The sequence below is a fragment of the Arvicanthis niloticus genome, chromosome 27, assembly GCF_011762505.2.
Source record: "Arvicanthis niloticus isolate mArvNil1 chromosome 27, mArvNil1.pat.X, whole genome shotgun sequence".
In the NCBI taxonomy this organism is placed as follows: Eukaryota; Metazoa; Chordata; class Mammalia; order Rodentia; family Muridae; genus Arvicanthis; species Arvicanthis niloticus.
In genome coordinates, this window is record NC_133435.1 from 22,353,926 (window position 1) to 22,379,826 (window position 25,901).

A 25,901-nucleotide genomic window follows, 5' to 3' on the forward strand; every position below is an offset into this window, starting at 1 on the left:
TGAGGGAAATCACCTCTCCCCTCAAATTTCCATAGTATGGAATTCAGGTGCATGAAAACCCTTTCACAAGGAGGGAAAGGAGGTGCAGAGGTCAAAGGGCAGGAAATGTATGATGTGTTGCATAGGATCTTTGTCATCTAGGACTCTTGTCTTTATTATTTTGTTATAATCAGCCTTGAACTCCTGTGGCTAGCTCATGTAATTCTTTAGATAAACATTCTACTTTTCTGAAAATTAAATATCACAGCAATATATATACATACATATATATGCATATATAGTATAATTTTATATATGATACATATGATATGTACCACAGAAATGCGTATCTATTAAATATATACTCGATGTAGGTGCCGCTCTCCTGTAAGAAGTTCACACCTTTGCTTAGGTATGTTTATTCTTTCCCTGAGTGTCTCTGTTAACCCCTATGCTTAAAATCTATGTTTAAGATGTCTTTTAACAAACTCTTCCTCTGTTTCATACTGTTATTCTGAAATTCCCTAAGGGAAAGAGAACTCTACAAGCTATTAGTGGCCACAGAGTGGAGGTATGCCTCCTCCTTGTTGCCACTGACAAGTCAATCCTGGCTATTGCACAACAAAACCCGGACATGCAATCCTAACTTAGTTCAGGAGCATGCCACTTTGCCAACTTTCAATTATTTAAAAAACATCGGTTTTTAAAATTGTGTATGTGCACATGTGTGAAATACATGTCAGTCCCTCACCTTCCCACTTACCTTACTCATGTCAAATGATCCAGCACAGTAGGACAGTAGGATCGTGCTTATCATTAAACTCTCACAATTTCATAAACATATGTAGTCTTTAAACTAGACTCAGTTCATAAGTTTCTAATCGCAAGCAAACGAACCAAAGAATCAAATACACAGAGACAGAATAATGCAACAGGACTGGAATACTCCAGAGAAGATAATCTCCACCCTCCACGGCTGATTATTGGTCTTCTATAAACTCCAATAGATGAAGGGCAGTGGAATACAGTTAGAAAACTCAAACGTGACATTTCCGTGGAATTAAAATATTGCTAAGCGATTCTTATTTTTATAACCATTAGTAGCCTTAAACTAACCATAAACAGAGGTTTTCCATGCATGCTGCAGGAGGTGTCTCAGCCAAGTTGATGAAAGACCCCCTCCTTGGCTAGAGGGCGCCCGCGCTCCCTCCAACACGCGCCTCCCGGTGCGCAGGCGCAAACCCCGCCCCTTAGTCCCCGCCCCATCCTCCAGCCTCCCGTCATGCGCCGCGATCGTGGCTGTGGCGGTAGCGACTGAGGCGGCAGTATGGAGGGCGAGAGCACGTTGGGGGTGCTGTCTGGCTTCGTGCTCGGCGCGCTCACCTTCCATCATCTCAACACAGACTCAGACACGGTGAGCCGCGCGCGGCTGCCGACCCCGCAGTCCCCGCTCCCCCCGCGGCTTCGGGCGCCCTCCCCGGCTCTCATCCGGGCCTTTTTTATGTGCTCACGCTTGGGCGTTGAGGAAAGTTCCCGGGGCCTCCGGCTCGGCGAGGAAAGTCGGGCAGCTTTCCTGCCTCATTACTCTGCTGTGCGAAGGATCCCGGCGCCGGTTCCTACCCGCAGCGCGCGTGCGCCCCTAGAATCGGGAGGACGGGCAGGGCGAGCTACACCGCGGCCAGCCGCAGGGTTTGGCCAGTTCTAGGGCAGACCTGGCATGAGGCTGTAAGATCCGGCTACTTCTGTGCTACTTTCCATCACAAACGCAGTTTGTCCAGGATCAGATGTGTAAATGCATTTTTAAGCCTTTGCCTACTTTCGAAGCCAGTGAGTGACATTGAAAACAAATTTTAAGCCTGTTTTTTTTTTTTTTAAACTTAGGAGATTAAAAACTTACTGTGAAACTTTGAGGTCTGGCAGTAGCATCTTGTAATAAGTTCTTAGTAACATAAAAAGAAACGAGAAACATGTAAAATGAGTTTTGAGACTGCACTATTAACAGTGCAGAGAGTACCATACTGAACAATGTGGAGTAACTTATGTCAAGTGTTGGGTCCTTCGCTTTAAGTGTCAGATCTGACTTGCCTAAAGATGCTCCTCAGAACAGTCCAGTGATAAGGAGTGTACAATAATTTGATGTACATTACATCAAAATACCAAGAAGGAAAACAAATGACATCTTTGAATGTGCTTTGTGCTCATCCGGGCAGCACAAAATAATGGACTGATACTGAGATTAGCATGGCTCTACAGGAGGATGCTATACAAATTGAAGCACTTTATATTTTTTTTAAAAAAAATACATCTGTGGGACTTATTTTAGAAGATGTTTAGTGTGAACATAAGTAAACTGCCCTAAATCTGTAGTTCATAGGATTAGCACTGGTAAACTACACCTTAGACCCTAGTTTCTCAGATATTTTAACTATAGTTTTTTTGTTTGTTTGAAGATGCATTTATTTTATCTTTTTACTTTTTTTAAAGATTCATTTTATGTATATGAGTACACTGTCATTGTCTTCAGACACCAGAAGAGGGCATCGGATCCCATTACAGATGGTTGTGAGCCACCATGTGGTTGCTGGGAATTGAACTCAGGACCTCTGGAAGAGCAGTCAGTGCTCTTAACCGCTGAGCCAGCTCTCCAGCCCAGATTCATTTATTTTTGTGTGTGTGTGTCTGTTACCTACTGAACAACTGTGGATCACACATGGGCAGTGCCCATGTAGGCCAGAAGAGGGCATCACATCACCTGGAACTTAATGGAAGATACAGATGTGGGTGCTGAGAACTGAACCCTGTTCTTTTTCAAGAGCAGCCACTGCTCTTAATGACTGAATCGTCTCTCCAGCTCACCTAAATTTTTAGAGTTGGTTTCTGAATAATTGTACTTAGAATTGACTGGTACTTTTCCTAGTTTTTAACACTGGGAGTATCAAAATCAAGAACATCTGCAATTACAGATTTTTATTCACCTGATTCTGTTAAAAGACTGAGATATTCCTGTTTTTTGTTTGTTTGTTTGATTATTTTGATGAATGGAGGAAGGGTATTATAAACTAATTTTAATGACTAGAAGAGATCACTTGATCTTTAAATGCACCTAAAGGAATAACTGAGTCACTGAAAGGTGAAAGGAAAAAGAAAACAAAAAATCTGCCTGAATTTAAAAAGAAAACCAGCACACAGTAGACCCCTTGGGAAGCAGATGCTATAATTGAATTACCAATCTTTATTTTTTTAGACATTTAAATCTGAAAACATTGATCATTTTGGCATTCCATAGCTAAGAAACTTCCACTGATACCCAGAAATATGTGTAAAATCCAGACTTTGGCTGCTCATTTGGAGTATCTTGTTGTGGTTTAACCTCTCTTTACAACTGCCCACAGGAGCCTTGTGCTTCAAGACAAACTGTTTTGCTGGACTCTTAAACAGATTTTAAGCTTTTATGCTTTTGATTTAGGGGTGCTTCACTCTCTGCCTTCCCAAACTATTACCCCCAGCCCTTTAAAGTCAGTGCTACTCTGTCTCCCTCCCAGACTTTCCCAGTTACTCATGTGCCCACTACCTGTAACACACTGCATATTGTGAAATGCTGAGAAAATAGGAGGAAACAGAACATTGGTCCTATTCAGTGTTTCATATACTGCTTCTCGTGTTTACTCTTATAGGAAGGTTTTCTCCTCGGTGAAATGAAAGGTGAAGCCAAGAATAGCATTACTGATTCACAGATGGACAATGTTAAAGTTGTTTATACAATCGGTGAGTCACTTAGTTCTGGGTGGTTTTGATAGTTTACATGCTAAGTGTAAGCAGCATAAATGTTACTTTTACATTTTAGTTGTGGGGGATACATACGTGTCTAGACTCGTGTTTGTGTGTGTGTGTGTGTGTGTGTTTAAACTGTTAAAATATATACCTTAATGTTTTTTAAAAGCACTGAAAGAAAAAAGGAATAAGAAAGAAAAGAAAAGCCCCAAAACCAAAAGTGTGGGTGAAGTGGTACACACTTTGCAACCCCCACACTTAAAAAGTGAAGGCAGGAGGATCAGATTCAGCTCTGCACACTCGCCCTTGTCTAGGGAGTGTAACACTTGTAGTTCCAGGTGGGACTCCAGGTTGGATGGACTTTTAGCCTTGCACATCTGGGGAGTCACTTGATTTCTGAGTAAGAGTGGGCTGTTTTAGGGGTGTGTCCAAAGAGGGAATGAGTACTGCACAGCGAAGCTCCTGACCTGGGGTGAAACATTCCTCAGTGTGGTGGGCAAGGGATTAATACACTCATAACCAGAAATCCTTTTTCTCCTAGACATTCAGAAATATATTCCATGCTACCGGCTTTTTAGGTGAGTAATAGTAAAACAAGTAAACTATCTATTATGAAAATTGTTTGCAGGTTAAATAATTTTAAAAACTAACAGTGTCTTAGTAAGCAGACATGGTAGCTTAGTGTCTTGGTTACATGGAAGGTTGTTTTTTTTCAGTGTCCGAGGTACACTAGTCCATGTCAACTGCCTCTGTAACTCTTCACTAGTTGTATTACCTTTAGCTGCCTCCACTGCCTCTGAAAAAAAGTTTTCTTTGAGAATTGCTTTTTCTTCTCATACAAAATCCTCTCATTGCATATTATAAACTGAGGACCGACATGTACTCTAATGTCACTAGCAGTCAGCAAGCAAACAGATACTACCATAGGATGGTGTCATTTTAAAGGCTGTTTTATGATTTATATCAGCCACTCAAGAAAAGTAATCCCTGTTGTACGTTCACAACTTTGTACACATGTCTAAGATGCTGTGAGTTACAAGGGCATACATGGTAAAGAAGGGTCTGTGGGGAAAGAGGGCCTGATAAGACAGCCTGCTGTGTTCCCAAACTGACAGAGCTGGAAGAGTCAATCTTCTTATAATCCATTCATGCACACTGGACATGCAGATCTATTCATCAAATGAGGAGTTCTTAGTGAACCTCCTAAAAAGGACTTCCTGAAGGACCTGGTGGACCAGCAAAGGGTTAGGAGACAATAAAAAACCTGTGTTTCTGGTCAACTACATTAAGAATCAGGCTAATTTAGTAGTGTCTGAGCCACAGAAACCACCTGATCTGAAACCACTAACGTCTGGGCCTTGTCAGTTCTGAAGGTACAGAGGACATGAGGAGAGCTATCTGGAAACACCTCTCATTCATAGAGCTACTATACACTTCCTCTTCAGTTAGAACCGGAATACTAAGCTGAAGTTCATGATTTAGTGGAAACCACAGAACTATTTAGTGTAGTGATTCTCAACCTGTGAGTAGTGGCCCCCTTGGGGTGTTAATCCTTTTACAGGGGTCACCTAAGACCATTGGAAAATAGAGATGTTTATATTATGATTCATAACAGTACCAAAATTACAGCTATGAAATAGCAATGAAAATAATTTTATGGTGTGGGTCACCACAACATGAACTGTATTAATGGGCCACAGCATTAGGAAGGTTGAGAACCACTGACTTAATGGTAAGACAAACTAGAAGAAATGGGGTGGGGGATGAGAATGCAACTTGGGCATGTATGCTGACCAAGTTCCTGCAAGTCCCAGCCCAGCCTCTGGGATTTCTAACAAACCATCATGTTGCTGTGTCCCCCTTACAAATAACTTAGGTGAGTATGTAAAACAAAGTCTTCTGATGATATCCTTTTTTTTTTTTTTTTTTTTTGGTTTTTCAAGACAGGGTTTCTCTGTGTAGCCTTGGCTGTTCTGGAACTCATTCTGTAGACCAGGCTGGCCTTGAACTCAGAAATCCACCTGGCTCTGCTCCCAAGTGCTGGGATTAAAGGCGTGAGCCACCACTGCCCAAATGATGTAAGTCCAAGCTAGATACATATTAATGCGGTTTTCTTTGACAGCCCTACTAAGATTGTGAAAATAGAACCCTGTGAGCAGTTTTTATACAGCCCTTCATCTGAAGATGTCATGGGGGGAGTAAGAGAAGGAATATACGGTAGAAAGCCTCGATGGGTGGAGAACCTTGACATATTTCAGCTGGCAGTTTACAGATAAGTTGTGCCAGCTCTGCACCAACTACATTGCTTCTCAGATTTCAGCTGACTACACTGATTTGCTCATCTCAGAAGTCTACAAGTTCCTTAAAAACAGGTCATTGAAACCTAAAACTTAGTAACTTATAATTAACACTTAAGTATAAGTTCTTTTGTTTTTTGGGTTTTTTTTGTTTTGTTTTTGTTTTTTGTTTTTCAAGACAGGGTTTCTGAGTTTATCCCTGGCTGTCCTGGGACTTGCCTTTTAGACCAGGCTGTCATCGAACTCACAAAGATCCATCTGCCTCTGCCCCCTGAGTGCTGGGATTAAAGGCTTGTGCCTCCATGCCTGGCCTTTAAGTATGAATCTTTACAGTGTATCCTTTTGGGGAGTGAGGAGACAACAGGGCTCTTGATTGTAGCCCAGGCTGTCCTAAACTTCCAGATTCTTCTGCCTCAGCCTTTCAGGTGCTAGATTATAGGCATGTGCCACCACACCTGGATTATTATTATATGTTTCCATATAAAACTCTGTAGAAGCTTGACATAAAATCAGTATTCTCATGTGTTTATACTATTAGCCTATGCTTATATACCCCAAGGTTCTTACTACTTTAGACACCAGGTTGAAGTGTTTAGAAATGGACCAAGCTAGAGAAATACAAATTATTATTATTATTATTATTATTATTATTATTATTATTATTATTTCTCCTCTTCTTCCTCTCTGTTCCCTTCTCCTCCTCCTCTGGGGATTGAACCCAGGAACTGGGCATTGGTTTCTGGAGCTGTCACAATTTCAGTCTTTATCAAAGTCACAAATGTCATACCAGATGTCTTTCAACAAATCCAGCTACCCCTCAGCCCATTAAAAATTTTTTTTTTTTTTTTTTTTTTTGTTTTTTGTTTTTTGTTTTTTGTTTTTTCGAGACAGGGTTTCTCTGTATAGCCTTGGCTGTCCTGGAGCTCACTCGGTAGACCAGGCTGGCCTCGAACTCAGAAATCCGCCTGCCTCTGCCTCCCAAGTGCTGGGATTAAAGACGTGCGCCACCACCGCCTGGCGTCCATTAAAACATTTTTAATGGGCATTTTTTTTCTTGTGGTACTGAGATTGAACCAAGGGCTTTACTTATACTAGGTAAGCTCTCTACCTAAGTAGAGTCATCTAGGTATTTGTTTGTTTGAGACATTGTCATAAGTGATTGGCTGGCCTTAAACTCACTGTTGTAGCCCAGGCAGGCCTTGGACTTGAGATCCTCTTCCCTTAACCTGTTTAGTAGTTGGATTTATAGGCCTGTACCACCAAGCTCAGCTTAAACACGTTACCAAATAGGATGTAGCTGGTTAGTTCCATGTAAATAAATGTTTCCAGTATATATTTAAGGATGTCAAGGGGGGAAAACCCTATATAAAGTCTTACAGAGTTTTGTTTAGTATTTCAGCTTATAAAAAGGGATTTTATCACCTCAGTGCTAAAGAGAAGGACTAGGACTGAGAAGGTGGCTCCACTGTTAACTCCCTGCCACACAGGAGTGAAGACCTGAGTTTGGCTCCAAGTTTGGTGAGGCATGGTCAGGCAATAAGGTAGCAACTGATGAAGGAGAACAGCATCACACTCTGGCTTTTCTGTGTGTGTATACCTGATTACACAAGTACACACACACACTACACCCACACAGGGAAGGAACTGTTACTTGGAGTCTCTCACGGGAAGAGAAAAGGCTGCAAGTAAATGCTTTAGAACAAATGTATCCTCCGTTTCCCAATCTCCCCAAATCCCCTGACCATACAGCTTTTGGAATTGGTAATGAATTCATTATTCATTGTATATTCTATCATAGGTTATCAGCAGGAAGGGAGCTGAGTTGAGAACTGGCTATATGAACACTCTGACTCCTGTATTTAATGAATATTGTTCTGATTTAGTTTAGAAATGTGATAGACAAACTCATACCTAGAAGTTTTTCTATTCTTTTTTGTTGTTGTTGCTTACGGACATAATGTTTTTACTATTTAAATGTTAATTTTTAATTTTTCTCTATTATTGGAGTTCATATGATAAGCAAGTAGATACACATTTTGGTTGGATAGTATGGGTTAAGAGTAACTAAAATTAAAAATGCTAAATACAATTATTCAAATTTCTATTTTACTTGAAAACTTTAATTTTGATTTTTATTTTTATAGCTTTTATAATTCTTCAGGTGAAGTAAACGAACACGCACTGAAGAAAATTCTTTCAAATGTCAAAAAGGTATTACCTTTTCTTTGTTAGTACTATTTGCACTATTTTGTGACCCTGAAAAACAGTACTTTCACAGAACTCTTAAGCAGTATTGATGGCATTCATTAGAGCATATGAGAAAAGACTTATTCTTCCCAGAAATTCAGGCAGTGTTTCTCTGAAAGCAAAACTACTCATCAAAAGTATTCATCTTTGGGGCAAGAGAGAATGCTCAGTGGTTAAGAACACTGGCTGCTCTTCCAGAGGACTTGGGTTTGGTTCCCAGCACCCATGTGGCAGCTCACAACCAGATGTAAATCCAGTCCAAGGGGATGCAATGCTTTCTTTTGTCCTCTATGGATACATGTATGCACATAGTACACAGACATACAAGCAGGCAGAGCATATATAGTAAGTAAAATGGAAAAAATATCATCTTACTATTCCTTTGACCACTATGATTTACACTGACTTCTCTGGCTTCCTGCTTAACCACAGCCTTTTCCAGTCTGATTTATTCTAGGAGTTAATCTATTTCTGTTATTTTCACATAGCTGAATTTTATTATTGTTGTTGCTGTTGTTATTTATTGTTCCAGACTGCAGAATTTAAGTAGCTGGGACTTCAGGTATATGTCACAGAGCCTGGCTTTGCAGTTACTATTTTATATAAATGCCTTTTCCTATATAGCAATTACATTTAAACCTTCCATGTACTTTGCGTTCAGATAAAAGTTATTGAACATTCAGAATCCCACCCCCAATCTAAGCTTTTGTGAGGTATGCATTTTTGTCTTTAAAATTTTATGTGTCTGAGAATAAATTCCAGGAAAAGTTTTAGTCACTTGGGATGGTAACACACGTCCAGTTTTAGAATGGAAGCAGATTAATAATGTAAGTTCTTTCAGATAATGGGTGTGTACATGTAGTCCTAGATATGTGAGAAGCCAAGACACAGGAGGATTTCAATTCTGAGGCCTGCCTAGGCAACCCAGTGAGATCCTGACATGACACCTGCAAGCAAAAAAAAAAAAAAAAAAAAAAAGAAAGAAAAGAAAAAGAAAGAAAAGGGTCGTGGCTGTGGCTGTGGCTGTGGCTCTGGTGCTCACCCACCCGCCTGCTGTGCTTGCATAAACACTCTGGGTGCAGTTTTCTAGCACTAAAGCACAGGTCTGACGCCTGAGCTCCATCTGTGGAAACCATCTGGTGGAGGGAGAGAACTGAGTCCTGTTTGTTGTTCTCTGACTTCCCCATGGATAAAGCACTCATACATACCTTCATACATGCATAAATACACGCATGCACATGTAAAAGTATCTTAAGAGAAAATGGTTGAACTTAAATTATATTTGGAATCAACCAGATAGCTTAGTGGGAAAATGTGCTGGCTTTGAAGCCAGATGACCTGAGTTGAATCCCTTGACTAACAGGATGGATAGAGGGAGAGAAATGACTCTCACAAGGTGTCCTCTGACCACCACACTTCATCTCCACATGCACATGCATGAGTGCGTGCATGCATGCACACACATACACACCACATGTGCACACTACACAAACACAGAGTAATTTGATTATTTAGGAAGTATATCTATGAGAACATTTTCCTTCAAAAAGAATACATTTTGTTTTTGAAATAACCTCACCATGTGCCCACTTCATCTTTGAACTTATCCTCCTCTGTATTCCAAATGCTGAAATTACAGGGACAAGAGCCAGTTCTAATTTCTTGGTTTTAATGTTCAAATAAATATATGGTAGATTTTTGTTGTTATAATTACTATTCAGTAATGAGAATTATTTTCCAGTTTAAGAGTTTATTAATGTTAATCATGAGCATGTTGGACCAGGTCTTCATGAATGCTACACAAGTACTGAGCTATACCCCCAGTTCATACTGATTTAACAACAACCACACTTGCTGCCTTGCAATCCCTAGAAATACCAATGCTATTATTTCACATAGTAGGGACTTACTCCCTGAAAACATTCATATCCTATGTAAACACTTGATTTGTTAAATGTTAAACTGTTTAAATTGATTTTAAGATCACTTGAAAGGTTTTTGTAATTGAGTATATTCTTGATTTATTATAACCCAAGCTTTACCAACACTTAGAAAAGCCATTTTAAGACAGGTTTGTTTTGCCAAGTTTAGTGGTGATTCCTTAATCCCAGCACTTGGGAAGTAGAGGCAGGTGGATCTCTGAGTTTGAGGCTAGCCTGGTCTACACAGAGAGACCCTGGCAAACTTGTTTAGTTTTGTTGTGTCCCCAGGCTATACCACAGTCCTGTTGCCTTAGCCTCAGTGTTCTAGAGCCACTGGCTGCACTGCAGCTACTGCCTCGAGACCATTAATTTTTCCTGTATTCTCTTCAGACTGTGGTGGGTTGGTATAAATTCCGTCGTCACTCGGATCAGATAATGACATTTAGAGAGCAGTTGCTCCACAGAAACTTACAGACGCATCTTTCAAGCCCAGAGCTTGTTTTTCTGTTGTTAACACCAAGTATAACAACAGAAAGCTGCTCCACGCACTGCCTGGAACACGCCTTATATAAACCTCAAGGGGGGTAAGTATTGGCTGGCCTGGCTATTCTAAGTAGAATTTTTATAGTGCTTTGCAGCTCTAAGTGTCTTCATATAGTGTTGCACTGGGTGTCATAATAATGGGAAAGTAAATCTTAGTGTTCAAAATAGATGAGAAAACAAAGGCTAGGCAAGGAAATAGAGCCCAGCGGGAGTGATGACTTGGATTCTTGTCCTGGAACCTAAGTGTTACTGTACTCACGTGAGTATGGACTGCTCTAGATACAAATTCATCAACGTCTTGATGGCTTACTGCAGTAAGTCCAGGCAGCTCCCTTGGGTATGTTTACATTCTTGAGTATAAGAATTAAGTTAAAAGAGTACTACCAATTAAGGTTAATTTTATTGCTTATGGAGGATAAATCTCAACATAATACTTTAAAGATGAAATACCTCAAACACATAGGACTAGACAGAACTAGATACTTCATTCAGATTTTGGAATATTTCATATACCCGCTGAAATATCTTGGGTTGGGACAGGCTCAAGTCTAAACAAAAAAGTTCATATATATCCTATGAATATAACCTGAAGTTAATTTTTTAACAATATTGCACTTTTCTTTTTTTGAGACAGTGTATCCTAGGCTGGCCTTGAACTTGAGGTCTTGTCATTTGAGTCTCTCTAGTGCTAGGATTACAGATAATAGATTATCATACAAAGCTTGGTACTGACCTGGCGCATGAAGGTCAGATGGGAAATCTTCCCTTTGTTTTTGCTGTTTCCTTGAGACATGGTCTCACCATGTAAACTAAGCTGGATAAGGAATCAATAGATTGGCCTGTCTGGCTTCGAACTCACAATCTTCCTGTATTAGCCTTTCAAGAATTTTTTTTGTATAATAGTATCCAGAAGTTTTCACATTTTAAGCTGTGTTTGGTGGTGCACACTTACAATCCCAGGAAGTGGAAGCAGGAGGATTTGAGTTTGAGGTCAGTTTAGCTTACATAATAAGACCCTACCTCAAATTTCAAGGTTTTGGATCAGGGATGCTAAACTCATTCTGCCTTTGTGGCGGGCTGAGGACACAGTGTGGGTTCACACTGGCAGGCTGAGGACACAGTGTAGGGTTACACTGGCAGGCTGAGGACACAGTGTAGGGTCACACTGGCAGGCTGAGGACACAGTGTGGGTTCACACTGGCAGGCTGAGGACACAGTGTGGGTTCACACTAGCAGGCTGAGGACACAGTGTGGGTTCACACTGGCAGGCTGAGGACACTGTGTAGGGTCACACTGGTAGGCTGAGGACACAGTGTGGGTTCACACTGGCAGGCTGAGGACACTGTGTAGGGTCACACTGGCAAGCAAGAGCCCCTCTGCTGAGCTTTGTCTTTAGCAAATGACTTTTCCGTTTGTACTCCCCTCCTAAGGGTCTCAGGGAAGGATGGTGGTGCATTCCGATAATCCTTGTGCTTGAGCAAGCGCAGGATTGTGAGTCCAGGTTATGCTCAACTGTACAGAGCTTGAAATTAGGTTGGACTACAAAAAAAAAGAAAAAAGAAAAGAAAAAGAGCAGTGACATTGCTCAACTGGTAAAAAGCTTCTCCCATAAGCCTAAAGGCCCGAGGCCTATCCCTAGAACCTTCTTAGGAAGAAGAGACTTGTGACATTGTCCTCTGACACTAAAACATTGTAAACATCACACAGTATGATAAAAGGGCCACAAAGCTCAAGGTCTCACCTGGGCTGCTTATCATGGCTTTCAGCTCACATTCTCTTCAGCCCCCGGGGCAGCTTCACTTCCTTACTCACATGTACGTGGCAGGAGAAATAGCCATTAAACGCTTCACACAGCTCTTTTATGCTATGTTCATCTTGACTTTGCTTTCTGAGAGAGACAGGGTTTCTCTGTGGACTTTGCTTTCTGAGACAGGGTTTCTCTGTGCAGCTCTGGCTATCCTGGAACTTTCTCTGTAGAACAAGTTAACCTCAAACTTTGCCTGCCTCTGCCTCCTGAGTGACATCTTTTAAAAGCTAGTTGCTTCAGGAGCCAGAGAGGGTCAGCAGTTAAGAACATTGGCTGCTCTTCCAAAGGATCCCAGTTCAATCCCCAGCACCCATCTGACAGCTCACAACCAGCTGTAACTCCAGTTTCAGGGAGATATGACACTCTTTTTGGCCTTCAAGGGCACCAGTGATGCACAGACTTGCATACATGCAGGCAAAATATCCATATACATAAAGCAATAAAAATTAAAACAACTAGCTGCTTTAATTTGGCTCATCTGGGAAAATTCTATCTTGCTAAATAATGAGGTGGGAGAGTATTTTCATAGTTAGAAAACTGGCCTGCTCTGATGGCAAATGCTGTCCTTTTATTTTAAATTCTATTTTAAACATTTCTTTTTCATCAGGCTTTTTCATAGGGTACCTTTGGTGGTTACCAATCTGGGAATGTCTGATCAACTGGGTTATAAAACAGAGTCTGCTTCCTGTACGTCTACTGTCTTTAGCAGAGCTGTAAGGACACACAGGTAAGACTTACTCACAGATGATACAGGCTAAAGGAATCCTCAGGTAACTGGAAAATTTTCACCTCCATGTTTCCTTTTAGACTTGTCTGCTTAAAGGAAATCATTTTCTTACAGTTCTCAATTTTTTAACGAAGATGGATCATTAAAGGAAGTACATAAGATAAATGAAATGTACGCTGCTATACAGGAAGAGTTAAAGGTAAGCTAACATGAAGCTCTGAGGGACCACTTCAGAGCTCACATCAGTAGACTGCTATGAATTGTTTCATAAAAACATTGACATTCGTGGGCTGGAGAAATCGCTCAGGAGTAAAGAGCACTGGCTCCTCTTCCTTCCGGATTCAATTCCCAGCACCTACATGGCAGTTCAATACTGTCTGTATTTCCAGTTCCAGGGGATCTGACACCCTCACACAGACAGACAGGTAAAACACCAATGCACACAAAATAAATAGATAAATCTTAAATAGAAAAGTTGATATTTGTTGGGTATATATTGTATTCCTTTAACTGCCATAATAGAGACTACAACCTCTGGTAGATAGCTATACAAGTTTAATTTTGTTTTCATTATTCATGGCTATATTTTCTCTTCTTTTTTTTTTGAAGAATGGTCTCACTGGAGCTCTCGCTGTCCTGGAACTTGATGTGTAGGCTGGGCTGACCTTGGAGTCATAGAGATTCAGATTCTCCTGTCCCTGTCCCTCAAATGCTGGGATTAAAGGCATCTGCCACCAGGCCCAGCCTCAGTCTTTCTGTTGGATGAAGGGGGAAACAGATATTTAGAAGCACAAGCATCAGTACAGCATTATAGTCTGCTTTACTATTTCAGTGTAGCTCACTGTAGAGAACATGAATCCTAACTGCAGACAGCTATTGGGCCAGAGTAAAATAACAGGGACAGCATTGGGGACTGTAGTGGGATCTGAGCAGACAGATGGAGAGTTGTGCCTGCCTAAGAAAGCTTAGCTGAGCAATCCTTGACTCGTAATCCTGCTCTCACCTAAGCACAGTGAGAACAGAAATGCACCACTCTGCCTGACTGAGACCCTCCCTTTTTTCTTATTTATTCATTTATGATTTGTGCATTAGAGCTCTTTTATAGATAGTCATAAGCCACCATGTGGTTGTTGGGAATTGAACTCCAGACCTCTGGAAGAGCAGCCAGTGCTCTTGACCACTGAGCCATCTCACCAGCCCCTGAGATGCTTTCTTAAGGGAAAGGAAAAAAGTTAATTAAGAAAAAAGTTAATTCCTTAATTGAACAGAGTTGTTCACAGACATGTACTAATGTCCCCATGCTCAGTCACTGCTAGGAGCAGCCCCTGGGAGCTGCACACTGTATGCGGGGAGAGGGGGCCTGGGCAGGGAGCTCAGTTGATGCAGTGCTTGCCTAGCATTCACAAAGCTCTGACCCCAAGCACAAAATAGTGTGCTGTGCACCTGTGTTTGCAACTGGGGAGGTGAAGGCAGGAAGATCACAAGTTCAAGGTCATCCTTGGCTACATGGTAGGTTGGAGGCTAGCCTGGGATACACAAGGTTTTCTCTAGTAAGTTGAAAAATCATGAATCCAAACTGGGAACATCAGTCAGTATCCTCAGGTGGATATCTGAAAAGTCTATTTTCATGGCAACCATACTTGTTAGTAAGAAAAGAAAGGTTAATAGATTTTTGTATACTACTAACATCACATACTATTTTTTTAAGATTTTTTTTTTTGATGTGTATGTGGTTTTGCCTTCATGTCTTTGTGTACAATGTGTGTCTAGTGTCATCTGAGGCCAAAAGAGGCATTTGTTCCCATGGGTCTAGATGTCCACACAGTTACAAGCTGCTTTGTGAGTGCTGGAAACCTAACTCAGGCCTGTTAACTGCTGAGCCACCTCTAGCCCACAGAACATTTTATTTGATGAATAAATAACACAGAAAGTGACTGTGCTCAGCGTGTTCACAATCACTGCATCCCCCAAGTGATCGTCTTTAGCCTCTCTGATATCTTTAGTGGACATGGACACTGATTCTGCATTTGATTATCTGAATGGTTCTGGACAAATACCCTAGAAAGAATCCACTACAACTGGTATGCTTAGTTTCTGGCATATAATTTGAAATTAATGATGCTTGATTTAGACATCATGATTCTGTATAAACCTTTATTAGGTATATTTCCAAAATGGAATTACTCATTCTTTTAAAACAGACACACAGCATCAGTTTACTTTTCAAATGTAGCTTTTTTTTTTATAGGAATTATAATCTTCCACGATTTCCTTAAAACATAGTCACCTTTAATCTTATTTATTTTAGTTTTTTGGTTTCATTTTGTTTTTTGGTGTTCTGACACAGGCTCTTCTGTAACCCAGGTTGGCCTTGAACTCCGATATAGATAAGGACAACCTTTAACTGCTAATCCTGCCTCTGCATCCTAAATCTCAGTTTTTTGGGGGTGTACTTGTTGGGACTTGAACCTAGGCCTCACACATGCTAGGTAAGTGCTGTATCACTGAGCTCTAGCCTCACCCCAATGTATGAATAAGATAAAATGAATTTTATCTTATTTCTATAATCAACAAAATATCTGGTATATAAGTCCAAAAATAAACGGAAGGTTAACACGGCCAAAAAGCATATCATTGTGTACAAAGCAACATAAACTTGTTATTAAAGTCCTCCAAAAAAAATTCCAAATAAAAATAAGGTTTACAAGAAAGATAAATGGTATTTTACATTCTGGACCACTGAGAATTTTATATTGTGTGCCCAGATTCCCATTAGTACAAACCTGGACTTTTTTATGCATCCCCTTATGTATTTTGTAGAGTATATGCCAAAAAGTTGAACAAAGTGAACGAGAAGTAGAGAAACTATTGATGGATGTAAACCGGTTAAAAGAAGTTAGAAAAAAGCAGCAAGCACAGACTGAAGCAGCAGGTGAGCCACAGATGCACACACAGACTGCCTTCACTCTGCTCTGACTCAGCGGACAATGGCTGCCCTAACGGATTACCTGACGTCCTGGGATGATGAGTGGTGGGTCCACTGCGCTCTTCAGTCTTCCCGGAACAGGGCACTGTACTGGCTGTGCTGTGCTTGATAAGAAGCAGACAACTGACTTTCTCATAGAACAGTATGGCACATAAATCACATAAATAGAGATTTGGATGTTTGTTTGTTTGTTTGTTTGTTTGTTTTTCGAGACAGGGTTTCTCTGTGTAGCCCTGGCTGTCCTGGAACTCACTCTGTAGACCAGGCTGGCCTCAAACTCAGAAATCCCCCTGCCTCTGCCTCCCAAGTGCTGGGATTATAGGCGTGCGCCACCACTGCCCGGCTGGTGCTATGTCATTCTTATTCTGAATAACCTTATCTGTTGGAGTTGTTTTCACTGACACAGCTAATTATAAAAAGTTGTGAAGCAAACACAAATTAAGCCATTTCTTATTTTCTTTAGGAGAGAAGATTCTCCAAGAAAATCCCCAGGAGAACATTCTTCTTTGTCAAGCTTTACGAACGTTTTTCCCAGAGTCTGAAGTTCTTCATTCTTGTGTTATTTCTTTGAAAAATAGACATATTTCTCCCAGTGGGTGTAACATTAACCACCATCTTGATGTGGTAGATAAGCTGACTTTGATGGTGGAGTGCGTTTACAGCCCTGCAGCCAGTCCAGCGCCTGCAGCTCAGCCGAGTAAACGCAAAGCTCCAGACACACACGACCAGTGGTCTGTGAAGAAGCCACGGCTGCTAGAGACAGAGAGCAGACCCGTGACAGCACCCCGCAGAAATCACCAAGACAAAGCATCCTCAAGCAGCCTAGATATAGACACAGAGATGGGGAGCCCGGAAGACGATGCTGACTATCCGCGCTCTCCCACATTTTGATTCTTTTTATTTTTTTTTTTTTGACTTTTTTTTTTTTTTTTTTTGACATTTTTTTTTTTACTAGACTGAGGTTTAGGGCACTTCTTTTATTTTTCCTTTTTGCCTCCTGGAGTAATACATAGAAAAGCTCATGTTTTTACTCTATTCAGCTGTTTGTAATACATGGATATTTTTATAGTTCAACTGCTTATAATATATAGGTAAGTTAATATTTTATAAAGTATCTTGAAAATTGTTATTTATATGTCATGTTATAAATGCTATGTAAATGTGTACATATATACGTATAGCTATAATTACCTATACAAACTGTGGTGTGGGAATTGTGAATGGTAGACAACTTCTCTACCACTGAGCTGTAGTCTAAAAGTGTTTGTTTGTTTTTGGTTTTTTTTGGTTTGGCTTGGGGTTTGTTTTTCTTTTTGGTTTGGGGTGGGGCACTGGGACAGGGTCTCTCTGTGTAGCTCTGGCTGTTGTAAACCTCACAAATATCCACCTGCCTCTGCCTCCTGAGTACTGAGATTAAAGGTGTATGCCACCGTGCCCAGCCAGCTAAGATGATTTTATTTCAAAGCCATATACCTTTCAGCTCCCCCCCCCCTCCAAATCATTGAGGGAAAGCCTTAAACAGATACATTCTTTTCAATTAGAACATTCTTCAAGTTGGGAAGAGAAGCTTCACAACATGGAAAGCAACATAGATGTTTGTAAACCTTGGCCTCGGACTTTGTTCAGCTGGCACGGACATCTGTTATCAAGACTGATAACCTGAGTTGGATTTCTGAGACTCCCACAGTGAAGGAAAGAACCCACTCCCACAGGCTCTTCTGACTTCCACACATATATGACCATGGCAAATACAGGAAACCCCCATAAATAAATGTAGTAAAAATTTTAAGGTTTGTAAAATCTTATTTTTATCTAAGTTTTTAAGATTCTTACTGAAGAGAGAGCCCAGCATTTAAGAGTGCTTGAAGTATGGTTCCCAGCACTCACGTCAGGCAGCTCACCACCACCTGTCACTCCAGCTCTAGGAGATCCAGTGCCCTCTAGTGCCTTCCTCCAGAGCACACACACACACACACACACACACACACACACACACACGTGCACACTCACACATACATGCACATGCACACACAGGAGAAACATAAAAGAAGAGCTCTCATTTAAAGACGACAGCATATTGAGGTGGACTTACTGGTAGCATCTATATGCAGCTCCTATTCAACAGGTTCGGGCTAGATGACTACTTGAGCTCAGGGAATCTCAGAAACTGTCCTTGTATATGTATTTGTCTTTTCACCTGTTTTATGAAGTGTACACATAGTATCTTCATGTTCAGTCAGTGGATGTGAACACTGTACACTCCACCCTTGGTCTTCCACTTGTTGCTTCCTAGAGTAGCTACATAAGACACAGATGGCAGTGACACTTTGATCTGGGTGTTGATAGGCACTGATTATGTGGGGTCTGAAGCCTACCCAGGGGATGTTTCACTGGTGATGTAAGTGAATTGGTGCTGTGTGGGGCAGGAAAAAGAGAGCCCCAGTTGTCAATTGAGCCTACTCACATCACAGGTGACTGGAAGCAGATTGTACACATCATCCTTCCTGTAAGAACACTATCTGTTTAAGGATAGGCTGGTCCAGTATCAATCCCAGTGTTCGTCTCTGCATAGAGAACCCTGTTACTATCAGGTTCAATAAACATTTACTTGTCAGTTGTCCTCTGACATGTGCCAAGTACACAGTGTTGTTCCATTTAAACCTGGGCATAGTGGTGTGCACATGGAGTCCTAGCACTGACGATGCAGAGGTAAGAGGCTCCCTGCTGCTTGTTAGTTAGCTGGTTTAGCCTATGTGAATTTTACATTCGGTGGAGACACATTGAGGAAGACACCTCATATCAACCCCTGGCCTCCATAAACTCCTGTGCACATTGCACAAACAAAAACCAAAATGACTCCAAGCAAATTTAATGCCACAGTCATTCACGTGGGATTCAAACAAACACTCTGCCTTTCTAGAACCATTCCCTAAAACTATAAGAACAAAATCTAGGCTGGGTTGGAATTGTAATAGAAGCCCTCTCTTAATAATCTGTACTACATAAGTAAGTTGTGACAACCATGAGGAACCACTGTTACCAAAGTGTACAATATCACATTACCATCAGAAGCACCGTGTCTAGAGAACATTCACTGGTGTGGAGAGGACTGATCCCTCCTGATCCACTGAAAGAATTTCTACTTAAATTAGTTGGAGTCTGTGCTGACATAATCACTTACAGGTTTATTGGCAGGAACTTTACAAACTTTATTCTCGGTATCTGATGTTACAAACTTTAGGGTCTCTGAGATATGCAGGATCCTTGTATGTAACTGGCATAAACCCTATAAAGAGATAATTAAAGTTCTTGACAAAGACAATGAACAAAATCTTAAATTAGTTCAACTCAGTTGTGTAGCTGTACTTACCCATTTTCTGAGCTCTCTTAATGGCTTTAGTTATTTCCTTCTGTTTCTTTCCACAAAGACCTGTGAAAATAGAAGAGGTGCTTTTACGAGTCAGGGAAAGTTATTACTACATTTATACCAGCTTTCTGAGTTGAAGAGCCAGAAAAGTAAACCTTTTGTGAGTCCTTTGATCTCTCACACATTCGATGCTGTTACTGCAACAGAATGCCATGTGGCAAAAACAAAACAAAAAGCCAAATGACAGTTTGGATATAGCTATCAGTTGCTGGCACTAAGTTTTAGTCTAGGAATGGTAATCTAAAATGGATTTAGTTTTATTATTTTTAATTGAGTGCAGATGCTTACAGATGTGCTGGGAACTGAGGGTGCTCTCATCCTCGGTAAGAACATGCATTTTAAACCACTGGGCCACCTGTCTAGACCCAAGACACAGTTTTCCTGTTTTTCCTAAGCCTAGATTTCTGTATGTTGTCACCCTGTAGTTACTGTGAGTAAAGGCAATGACCCCTTGCACTGAAGATAGTTCTCCCTAAGGACCTCACTCCAGGCCCTGTGGCATGATTTGAGGACTTGCCAGTCTCCTGAAATAGCAAGCAAGCAACACAGTTCTTATCTACACTTAAATTTATTTCTTTACTTTTGTTTCTCATTTTCGAGACAAGGTTTCTCTGTATAGCCCTAGCTGTCCTGGACTCAATTTGTAGACCAGCCTGGCCTCGGACTCACAGAGATCTACCTGGCTCTGTACCCTGAGTGCTGAGATTAAAGGCATGTACCACCACACTCAGCTTACAATTAAATTTCTATGATTTAAAAAAAAAAGTACCTGTTATATGCCTTCCGTAAATGCATCCGGTAAATGGAGAAATAAACTGTGACAAAAGCTGTTTGGGGGTAATATTTAGAGAGGAAAAATAATATTAGTATATTTGTTATTCAACCCTAAATGTATAAATTTACATTTTTTATAACGACCTTCAAGTTACATTTAACATGTTTCAGACAAAATTAACAACATGAAATAAAATACCTTAAAGCAACAAGCCATCTTTAAAAAGTTACATCTAGTGTATCAAAAACTACACATGATCAGGATCTGAATCATCCTGTCCAGTGCTGTGGCTACTGACTCCCTAAACTACAGGCATCTAAATACTGCTGCTTACAGCCAGTTAGTGGAACATTTCCCCGTCATGGCAGGCTATCAGACACACATTAGGGCATTTACTCTAACTTATAGAACATTTAAATAACACTTTTTAGGTACTGGGGACTGTATGGCTCCTCCCATAATTACTGCTACACTGTAGTTTTTATAATTTATTGCATTTTCTCCTTCAAAAGTGGCTATCATTTTATACTACTGTGAAAACACTTAACTATAATATATCATTCACTTTGCTAAATTTGTTACTTTTTTGTTTTGTTTTGAGACAGGGTTTCTCTGTGTAGCCCTGGCTGTCCTGGAACTCTGTAGACCAGACTGGCCTCAAACTCAGAGAATTGCCTACTTCTGCTTCCCTAGTGCTGGGATCAAAGGCATGCACTGCTATCACCCAGCTAAACTTGCTATTTCTAATCTGCTGAAAGCTTAAGGAGAAAGAGTATTTAAAGCAATAGCATATGATAGTAAACTGCAAAGGTCAACTTCCCAAGAGGAGCTTTCCCAAAACACATGTCTATCAATTTGCAGTAAGCTTCTGTGCAGAAACAGAAAAAGGAGAAATACTAACCCAATACTAGTGAAATGAGGACAGTAGGGGGCTCCAAATTGAATAGAGCTAACACAGGAAGTTATAACAAGATTTGAACTTGAAGTTGCTGAATCCGTCCTACATAAAACCTTCTGACAATGACAATCCTCTAAGCAAATGAACAGAGCAGACTCAGTCAAGTCTCACAGAGGTAAAACCCACACTCACCTGCACATTCTTGTAATCTACACGTTTCTCACACAAGACACACTTCTTAAGAGGCTCCTTGTAGGGGTTTTCCATTGGGATTGGCTAGAACAAACGGACAGTCTCATGATGAAAATGTGTTAAGACTAATCAGAAAGTTAAAGCTACAGTTATACATATTTATATATTTTATACAAGTACTTTATTTTGTGTCAATCTGGCTGAAGAGAGATGGCCACCTTAAATATTCTGCCTTGAAGCACAAAAGGACTTTTAAGATAAATAAGTTGATAAAAGGATTCTTGCTCAAATGCTGTGTTTCAATTGCATATAATCAAAGCATCTTAATTTAAAATTAATTCAATTAAAATTTATTTCAAGACAATTGCTTGGCATAAACATAATGTTATTATTCATTTTCTTTTAGATTAATTTATTAAAAGTTTACATGTGCTAAGTCATTTATCCACCCACAAATTTCCTGTCAGGTGTTTTTCACCATTTTATTTTATAAATAGACAATGTCCCATGGTTTGCTGCAATAAAAGGTTTGTTACCATCACCTTTATAGAGTGCTTGGTGAGTCTGTGTGGGTCTGTGCGCATTTTCTCACTTTGTAGTTTCTGACACAGTGCCTCCCTCTAACAACAAGAATAGTTGTCACCAATATAGTGACATTTCAAGTTTGGTGAGCATACAGGATTCATTGTGTGTGTGTGTGTGTGTGTGTGTGTGTGTGTGTGTGTGTGTGTATTTGTACTGCATGCGCTGGGCCTGAGTGTGCAAGCTTGCATGCCTGTGTGTAATTATGCTTTGTTCTTATTTACCTTCTATTCCTGTCAACCACCCTGCCTCTTTCCTCTTGTTGGCTCACTTCTTCATCCCCAATAACACCCCTTTGTGCTCTTAAGACTAACACAGCATGTATGTTCCATGAACCTCTTTTGTGTTCCCCTCCCGCCCTTTCAAACACCCTTTCTCATCATAATCCCTTTTCTGTTCCTGTTCCCTGCTTTTTTTTTAATTTTGGTGTGCTTCTTGAAATAGGGTCTCACTATGTAGCTCCAACTGTCCTGTAACTCTCTACGTAGCTCATGGTAAGCTCAAACTCCTCATCCTTCTATGTCAGCCTTCCAAATGCTGAAGTTACAGCTTGTACCAGCACACCCTGGCACAGGGTCTTAATTTAGAAATGGCTTTGAAATCTATAGTTTTCCTTAATTGTGATAAAAGAGTATGACTTGATGCATTTTTCTGTGGGAAGGAAACAAAATTTTCATTAGTCACATGACCTAAAAAAGAAATGTGAACTTCCTTTATTCTTTTAAAGTATGATGCATGAGATAGATGACTAAGGTGGAGCCACATGTGTTGAGACAACTTCCTTGGTACTTAGCAGTTCCTTTAAGATTTCTCTGTTTTCTTGTTGTTTTGTTTTGTTTTTTTACACTTGATTTTAGCCAAAAGAACAAACAGCAATTGTTTTTGTTGTTGTGGCCCAACTCACAAGCTCCTCTTGTCTCAGCCTCCTAAGTGCTGTCATAATATGTGTATACTGCCATATCTAGATTACCTTGAATGTAAGCTGTATCCCTTCTCAACTCCAGCTAAGCTCTTGTGTGGTGTGATTAAGCACCCACATCCATGTTCACACTTTAAATCCAGAAAAATACACCTACAGTTAAGAAGCAGCTAGTTGAATGTCTGTAGCCTGTCAGATCTGACAAATGAGATGAAGATAGTATCTTACAAATTTATATTACCTACAAATATCCTCTCCACCGATGCTATCTTTAGACATTTTCAAATCATGTATCCTTATATTTAATATATAGAAAGAAAAATACATTACTGACTGAATCTAGGAATTCTCTTCAAAACCCAAGTGACTATAGTCAATAAAAGGTAACCATTATTTTATCCTATAATTGGATTCCATATAGTAAAAATATAAAGTTAGGCTGAATTTGGAAATGAATTAGTAATATAAGGGGGGGGGGGGTTTGGGGCTGGACTGGTGTCAGTGCTTAAAACCACTCCCTAATCTTACTGAGTACAGGGTCTGGATACCAGCACCCACATCCAGTGGCTCACAGCCACCTCTAATTCCAGCTCCAGGGAAATCCAATGCCCTCTTCTGACTTCCACAGCTCCCCTCCCCCATGTACAAACAAATAATAAAATAATGTTTTCTTTAACAAATAAAAAGGAATCTTACCAGGTCCTCATTGCTGGTTATCTGTTCATACTGTGAAAAACATCTTCTCCACAGCACAGAAACTAAAGAGAAAATGGTGACAACACAATTGTTTTCATTCACTGAATATCTAACCAAGACTTACAGTTTGAAAGAGGCTAGATGAATCAACAGTCACAGTATGCAACATTCTCTTCACTCAATGATTAGTTAACATTCTGTTAGATCTGGGACATCAGAGGATTCAAAATGAGAGATTCCAAAGACTTTGAATAAAGGACATATATATTTCCTCTCCTATAAAACCTTTCCCCTTTCTACCGTTACAGATTATAATGCAAGTATTTACAGAAACAACAGAATGGTACTGTCATTCCAAAGGGAGAACAAAAAAGATTCAAGTCATTGACAAAGAAGCATACAAACAAAAAACCTAAAAGAGTTGACTACACCTTGTAGACAGGAGCCTAGATAGCATAACTGTTTCCTGAGAGACTTCATCCAGCAGCAGATGGAAACAGATGCAGAGACCCACAGCCAACAACAGGCCAGGTGCCCAACAAGTCTTATTGAAGAGTTGAGGGTTAGGTGTGAGTGAGCCGGGGGGGGGGGGGGGGGGGGGGCGGTCAAGGACACAAGAAGTCGAAGTCAGAGTCAGCTAATCTGAGCCCATGGGGGCTCACAGAGACTGAACCACCAACCACGGAGCATGCAGGGGCTGGACCTTGGCCCCCTACACATTTGTAGCAAATGTGCAGCTTGGTCTTCATGTGGGTCCCTTAACAACTGGAGCGGGGCCTGTCTCTGACTCTGTTGCCTGCCATTTGGATCCTCTTCCTCTAGCTGTACTGCCTGGTCGGGCCTCAGTGGGAGAGAGTCAGCCGCGACTTAAGATCCGAGGCCCGGGTGGTACCCAAGGGAGGGAGTATTCCCTTCTCTGAGGAGAATAGGGGAAATGTAATGGAAGAGGAGGAGTTTGTGAGGATAGGACTGGGAGGAGGGGGCTGCGATCGGGATGTAAAGTGAATAAATAATGGGGGAAAATAGTTGACTACAACCTGAAAGTCCTCTTCGCTCTAGGAAACCAGTGTAGGGCGACTCGAGCTTCCCACATATCTCAAACCTAGTCGTGTAGTAGAAATACTCATTTTGCTAACGGCGAAGACCCCACCGACAATCAGAACCGGACTACGGCTGCAGTGCTATGCTGGACATTTTACCCGCGAGAGTTCCGCGATCCGTGAAGCAGTCAGCCGCAGCTGTCAAGTTCTTCCTCCCTATACCGCTGCACACAGCAACCAGAGCTGCCATGGTTCTCCGCCCTTCCTCTTCCCTTCCGTGTCCCTAAGCGCCCGACAGGTCCCTTCCGGTACGCTTCCCCTGCTGGCCCACGATTATACGCAAAGGTTCCGGTGCGAACGCGGCCGGGGTTTCAGTGCACAGCACCTCTGTGTTCCCGCGCTCGCCGGGCCGGAAGTCACGTGACACACGGACTGTGCGGCAGAAGGATGGAGAGCTGATGCTCGGTCACCTGCTTACGGCTCCAGAACGGCGGCACCAGCCGGGGTCTGCACCGAGGGCAGCTGTCTCAGGGACTCTCGGCCGTCGTCATGGAGGACGGCTGTCTCCGCATCCGCCGGCGGGTGTCTGTCCGCAAAAGGAACCGCGGCAACCCAGAGAGCCTCGGTGCCTCCCCGACCCTGGCCGAGCTCCAGCCCGCCGAGGACACGGAGGACGAAGCTGCAGTCGGGAGCCGCCGGCGGAAAACCCGGAGCCCGGAGCCCGCCCAGGTACAGCCCTGCTGAATCCCCGCAGATTTGCCCGGTCCCGTCATTACGGGGGCTGCGGTGACAACTATGTCCCCGGTCCCGGCACGGCTGGAGAGGTGAAACCGCCTTCTTCCCAGGTGCACACCATTGACCGGTTAGATGAGTAGCCTTCACTCGCTCGTTCCTCTCACCTTTGTTATCCGTGATCTCAAGCACTTGGGAGACAACGCCTTAAACTCCCGACTTCTAGGTAGATGTCAAACCTACACAATCCCTCCATCCCCTGTCGTAAAAAGCGTTCTTGGGGAAATTAACTGGCTTGACACACAGAAAGCGAGGCTTTCAAATGGCTCGTTTCTACTTTACTAACAATTTTTTTTTTATT

At 41.4% G+C, this 25,901-nt stretch overlaps 3 protein-coding genes across 9 annotated transcripts in view; 2 read left to right on the top strand and 1 right to left on the bottom strand.

Moving 5' to 3' along the window:
- The first annotated feature begins 1,241 nt into the window (after positions 1 to 1,241).
- On the top strand, positions 1,242 to 18,068 carry Abraxas1 (abraxas 1, BRCA1 A complex subunit). Of its 4 annotated transcripts, none has more exons than XR_013107839.1 (10): positions 1,242 to 1,393; positions 3,654 to 3,744; positions 4,292 to 4,328; positions 8,192 to 8,258; positions 10,607 to 10,800; positions 13,174 to 13,293; positions 13,408 to 13,492; positions 16,114 to 16,225; positions 16,743 to 17,370; positions 17,821 to 18,068. XR_013107839.1 is itself a non-coding variant. In XM_076926358.1 (9 exons), exons 1-9 carry the CDS (start codon positions 1,307 to 1,309, stop codon positions 17,168 to 17,170), a joined length of 1,221 nt encoding a protein of 406 aa, XP_076782473.1. In that variant the 5' UTR covers positions 1,242 to 1,306; the 3' UTR covers positions 17,171 to 18,068. The 4 variants fall into 4 exon arrangements, 1 of the variants encoding a protein (XP_076782473.1); XR_013107840.1 differs by lacking the exon at positions 1,242 to 1,393 and adding an exon at positions 5,694 to 5,828 and having other exon boundaries at positions 3,658 to 3,744; XR_013107841.1 differs by lacking the exon at positions 1,242 to 1,393 and adding an exon at positions 5,698 to 5,828 and having other exon boundaries at positions 3,682 to 3,744.
- Mrps18c (mitochondrial ribosomal protein S18C) lies at positions 13,756 to 25,126 on the bottom strand. Of its 2 annotated transcripts, none has more exons than XM_076926360.1 (6): positions 24,968 to 25,126; positions 23,769 to 23,830; positions 21,572 to 21,655; positions 20,476 to 20,533; positions 19,650 to 19,709; positions 13,756 to 14,048 (listed from the first exon to the last, which is right to left on the bottom strand). In XM_076926360.1, exons 1-6 carry the CDS (start codon positions 25,056 to 25,058, stop codon positions 13,999 to 14,001), a joined length of 405 nt encoding a protein of 134 aa, XP_076782475.1. In that variant the 5' UTR covers positions 25,059 to 25,126; the 3' UTR covers positions 13,756 to 13,998. The 2 variants fall into 2 exon arrangements, with proteins under 2 accessions (XP_076782475.1, XP_076782474.1); XM_076926359.1 differs by lacking the exon at positions 13,756 to 14,048 and adding an exon at positions 19,445 to 19,565 and having other exon boundaries at positions 24,968 to 25,125.
- An 83-nt stretch (positions 25,127 to 25,209) lies between these two features.
- The window catches only part of Helq (helicase, POLQ like), a 39,870-nt gene continuing 39,178 nt past the window's right edge, over positions 25,210 to 25,901 (top strand). For all 3 annotated transcript variants that reach the window (XR_013107838.1, XM_076926354.1, XM_076926357.1), the window contains exon 1: positions 25,210 to 25,537. Coding sequence is in view for 2 of the 3 variants with exons in the window: in XM_076926354.1 (XP_076782469.1) it covers positions 25,358 to 25,537 (180 nt within the window). In the remaining variant the exon portion in view is untranslated. The remainder of the gene's footprint in view (positions 25,538 to 25,901) is intronic.

Bases quoted from the DNA above. Each gene is read 5' to 3' on its own strand.
- Abraxas1 (XM_076926358.1), top strand. From the start codon at position 1,307: ATGGAGGGCGAGAGCACGTTGGGGGTGCTGTCTGGCTTCGTGCTCGGC. The intron at 1,394-3,653 runs GTGAGCCGCGCG...TTACTCTTATAG, and splicing joins TCAACACAGACTCAGACACG to GAAGGTTTTCTCCTCGGTGA. The intron at 4,329-8,191 runs GTGAGTAATAGT...TTATTTTTATAG, and splicing joins CCATGCTACCGGCTTTTTAG to CTTTTATAATTCTTCAGGTG.
- Mrps18c (XM_076926359.1), bottom strand. From the start codon at position 25,058: ATGGCAGCTCTGGTTGCTGTGTGCAGCGGTATAGGGAGGAAGAACTTG. The intron at 21,656-23,768 runs GTAAGATTCCTT...CGTTTGTTCTAG, and splicing joins TAACCAGCAATGAGGACCTG to CCAATCCCAATGGAAAACCC. The intron at 19,710-20,475 runs GTACTTTTTTTT...CTATTTTCACAG, and splicing joins TTACGGAAGGCATATAACAG to GTCTTTGTGGAAAGAAACAG.